Source organism: Prosopis cineraria, unplaced genomic scaffold, assembly GCF_029017545.1.
Source record: "Prosopis cineraria cultivar Desert tree isolate PC_DT_omini unplaced genomic scaffold, ASM2901754v1 PC12, whole genome shotgun sequence".
Lineage (NCBI taxonomy): Eukaryota > Viridiplantae > Streptophyta > Magnoliopsida > Fabales > Fabaceae > Prosopis > Prosopis cineraria.
In genome coordinates this window covers 39,990,518-39,994,723 of record NW_026555343.1, presented here as the reverse complement: position 1 = coordinate 39,994,723, position 4,206 = coordinate 39,990,518, and the positions used below count along the sequence as shown (strand labels likewise).

General features: G+C 35.9%; 1 protein-coding gene across 1 annotated transcript; it reads right to left on the bottom strand.

The window, feature by feature from the left end:
* Window positions 1-347: 347 nt before the first annotated feature.
* On the bottom strand, window positions 348-2,941 carry LOC129287996 (putative pentatricopeptide repeat-containing protein At5g37570). Its single transcript, XM_054924298.1, has 2 exons — window positions 1,769-2,941; window positions 348-987 (listed from the first exon to the last, which is right to left on the bottom strand). Exons 1-2 carry the CDS (start codon window positions 2,808-2,810, stop codon window positions 353-355), a joined length of 1,677 nt encoding a protein of 558 aa, XP_054780273.1. The 5' UTR covers window positions 2,811-2,941; the 3' UTR covers window positions 348-352.
* Window positions 2,942-4,206: the final 1,265 nt, after the last annotated feature.

The following is a 4,206-nucleotide window of genomic DNA, read 5'->3' as shown; positions in this document are numbered from 1 at the left end:
CCTTAAGATTTTAGCAAGTAGATGAGAATTTATACGGGCTACATTTAAATTACCTGGCTGTGCTTTTCTCATCAATTATATCCTCCCGTGCGCATGCTAAGCGAAGCACATGTGCTTTGGCCACCCGTGACCGAAAGGATAATAAAGAGGAAAGAAATCCACACTAGTCCATTCAAAGGTTGACTACTTTGATACAATTCTGGGTTTGATCTGTTTTTCAAAAGTTGAACCATTCGGAGGAAATATTCAGTTTACCTTGGCTTCTTACTTGAAGTTCCTTTAGGATCGTTCTGTTGAGTCTGTCAAGTTGCAGTTTAAAGAGTATTGAGTGAACATAGTGGATTACATATCTCTAAATCCAACTACAACCTGGAGACTTTCTCATTCTCCTTTCATTCATCAACTTCTTGACTTTTTCCACATCATCCCATCTGTTATTGGATGCGTAAGTGTTTGCCAAAAGAACATAATTTGCAGAATCTTTTGGGTCTATTTCAAAGAGACGTCTGGCTGCAATCTCACCTAGTTCCACATTACCATGAACTCTACAAGCCGCTAATAAAGAACCCCAAGCTGTGGCATCTTCACTAGCATTTTCCTGTATGAGATCGCATGCCCTTTCCAGCTGCCCAGCTCTCCCAAGCAGATCAATCATGCAAGAATAATGTTCAGGTAACTGTTTAATTCCAAATAAATCTGTCATCTGGTTGAAATACAGGCACCCTTCTTCAACAAGACCAGCATAACTGCATGCATTGAGGACTCCAACAAATGTAATTTGATTTGGTTTGACTCCTTCCTTTTGCATCCTTGAGAAAAGATCTAATGCATCTTGTGATTTCCCGTGCTCAGCCAGGGCCGTGATTAATGCACTGTAAGAGATCACATCTCTATTGCTTATTCTATTGAATTCCCTCCAGGCCAAGCCTATGTTTCCACACTTTGAATGCATGTGGATCAATGCATTTGATATAGCAAGCGTCCTATCTGAGATGAAAGAACAGAGTATAAGAATAAATTGTTTCCAAGTGATCTTAACCCTCACATGAGAAATGGAAAGCGTTCGTTTTTGACAAATTTACTTGACTTACAAACTAATAGGAAGACTAATTGGTGCAGAACCAAATAAATAAATAAAATAAAAGCGAATTCCAAATATCTTGTTTGCTAATAAGAAAATTAGTCAAATAGACCTTTTAATTACGCTGAAATAATATGGATTTTTTCTCTATTTTCTAATTAATACAAACATCCATTAATTTTGTTAAAATTATTGACTTCTTTCTCTCTATCTTCAAAACCTAGATATATATCTCAAAAGAAAATAATGAAAGTCTCTTCTCAAGTTCATTATGATCACAAAGGCTTTTCAGAATTCTTAAAATATACGCAAACCTCTCTCAAAACTAAAATAAAAGAAAACAGCTTGTATAATTTCAACAAAACTCGCAAATGCTTTTTTAGAGAGTTCTGTATAATTTACTCTTTATTGCTAATGAAGGTTTGTGTAAAAACAATGAAGAAACGATTGTGATTTTCACAAAACTTCAAGGAAGTCGAGTCATTTATAATTAATATTCTTAAGAAAAATAAATATTATAATTGACTAGTGGTTTATTTCTTGGCATAAGATGAGCTAACAAAACTCTAAGGCCATTATGCTAAAAGAAACCAAGAGAAGAGATGCTTTATATAAATTCTTAAACTTATTCCTGATTAACAACATCAAATTGAAACATTTTGATAGAGTGGTGCATGCATCACTTACCAGAGCAATCCTCTTCAAGTTGGTTGGTTAATGTCCTTGACAAATGAACATCTCTAAGTTGTGCACAAGCTGATATAGCTCCCACCACAGCCACAACACTGACTCTAATCTTTCTTTCTCTCATGTTGTTATACATCTTAATAGCTTCCTTTGCAAAACCATTTTGGGCATAACAAGCCACCATTGCTGCAAAACTTGAGGCATCTGGCACTGGTATCTCATCAAACACCCTTCTTGCTTCCCTCACATCACCACATTTCCCAAAACCAGCAATCATTGCAACCCATGTGACAATATTTTTCTCCTTCATCATATCAAACAATTCCTTCGCAGATTTCATATCACCATTATTTGCATACCCGGCAACCATAGTGGTCCAAGTAAATGAATTCCTTTCCTCCATGTTCTCAAACAAGCACATTGCGTCAACCATCATTCCCACCTTTGTATACGCACAAATCATAGCAGTCCAGGCAACAACATCTCTCTCACCCATTTCATCAAACACTACTCGTGCATCAGACAACAACCCACATTTCGCGTACATATCAAGAATGGCAGTTTGCACAATCTTGTTATTATATAACCCAGATTGCAAAACTCTCGAGTGCACTTGATTTCCTTCAGAAATAGCCGGGACTCGGCCGCAAGCATTAAGGACAGAAGTGAAGGTGAACCCTGATGGCAAGACCCCATTTTGGTGCATTCTAGCATACAGAGAAATGGAACGGTGAAAATGGTGATGAAGTGCGTATTTACGAATGAGTGATGTCCAGAGGAAGCCATTTTTGCAACTGGGTATGTGATCAAACACTTGGGAGGCATAACGAAGATTATCATCGGGACACTTGAGGATTCGGAGGAGAAGACGACCTGCGAAGTATTGGTAGTGATGGGGTGTTATGAGGTGTTTAAGCAGAAGAACTTGGGTTTGTCGTAGATGATCGATGGTTTTACTGGTATTGAGCAGGTGACTGATAAGAATCGAAGTATTGTGTTTCTGATGAATGATCAGAGACAAGGATGCTGAGTTGGTGTGCATGAACTTCAATCATATTTTCCTCGCCCCCATGAGAAAATAACAAACAACGAAGTTTATGGGAAGCTCGATGATTCGATCTCCGATGCTAACCAGGCTTCTTTTTCAGCCTCATTCCACTCTTACGCTATGAAACTATACCAAACTTCACAGGAGAAAGTGAATGCGTGGATACATTATATATATTGATATTTTGAGTGAAAAAATGACCAGAAGTGGATTTATATTTTATTATTATATTCATTATCCTTTTCTTTTCTTTTCATAATGTCATTCATCAATATCAATTCACTCCCAAAATATTAGAACCTTATTAACCTTTTATCTCATCCTTATCACTATTTTTGATATAATACGGGGTAAATTTTTTTTTTAAAAAAAAAAGACACAAAAAGTTATTGGTAAGATCATAATCCATAATAGCTGAAAAGTAATCAACCCATAGACAAATGCTTTTATAAGAGGTTCTATAAGAACATTTGATAGTAAGGATAAGTTGCTACCCTCTAACTCTTGCTTTTTATTCCTTCCAATCTTTGAGTTTACTTAACCAAACCTCTAATCCATCTTCCTTTGTAACCAAAGGCCCTAAATGCATCAACACAATATTCATTTCACTCATTAAAGCAATTGATCAAGCTAAAACTCTTAACTTCTCAAACTTGCTCTTCTTTAACTTTAATTTTCACTTTCTTATTCTTAACTCCTAAAAATCATTATCTTGATCATTTCCCTCTCAATTTTTCATGAGGAATCCAAATATAAATGTAGATTTTTGAAAGACAATCTCCTTCCTCATTAAACAACCTTGGCAGAACCTAAACCCCTAATTGCTTTATCCAAAATTTCAAGTTTCATTTCTTCTTTTTCTAAAATTCTTTTCTTTAATTTATACTTTAAGTATTAATTTACATTACTACCAGAGCACGAAGTGAAGCCAGATAGAACATCCAAGACCAAGGGAAGATCTTCAAAAAAAAAAACTTGCTGAAATTTAGCTCAAAACCTAGTTCAACCTTACCTCTTCTCCATGCTCTAACTTGCTCTGGCTTTCTCCACTTCTTCTTCATCTTTGCCACATAAAACTCATCCTCTTGAATATCTAAAGCCATAAATTAAAATTGTTGCTCTTGATGAGAGGAACAACTTTTTTGAGGAGTGTTTTCATATTTAAGGTGGTTTAGTGAGGGATTTAGCTTAGTTTCTCCTTTCTCTCTATAATCTCCATTTTTGCATGCTTGAAGCTCTCTCCCTCTTCCCCCTCCTTGATCTGGTCGAAATGTGGGAGAAGAATGAATGTAATAGTGTTTAAGTGGCAAGGCTAATGGAATTGGAATTTTTTTCTCAAATCCAACAATCACAATTTCCACTTGCCAGTTTCTTTTCATTAATTCCTTAT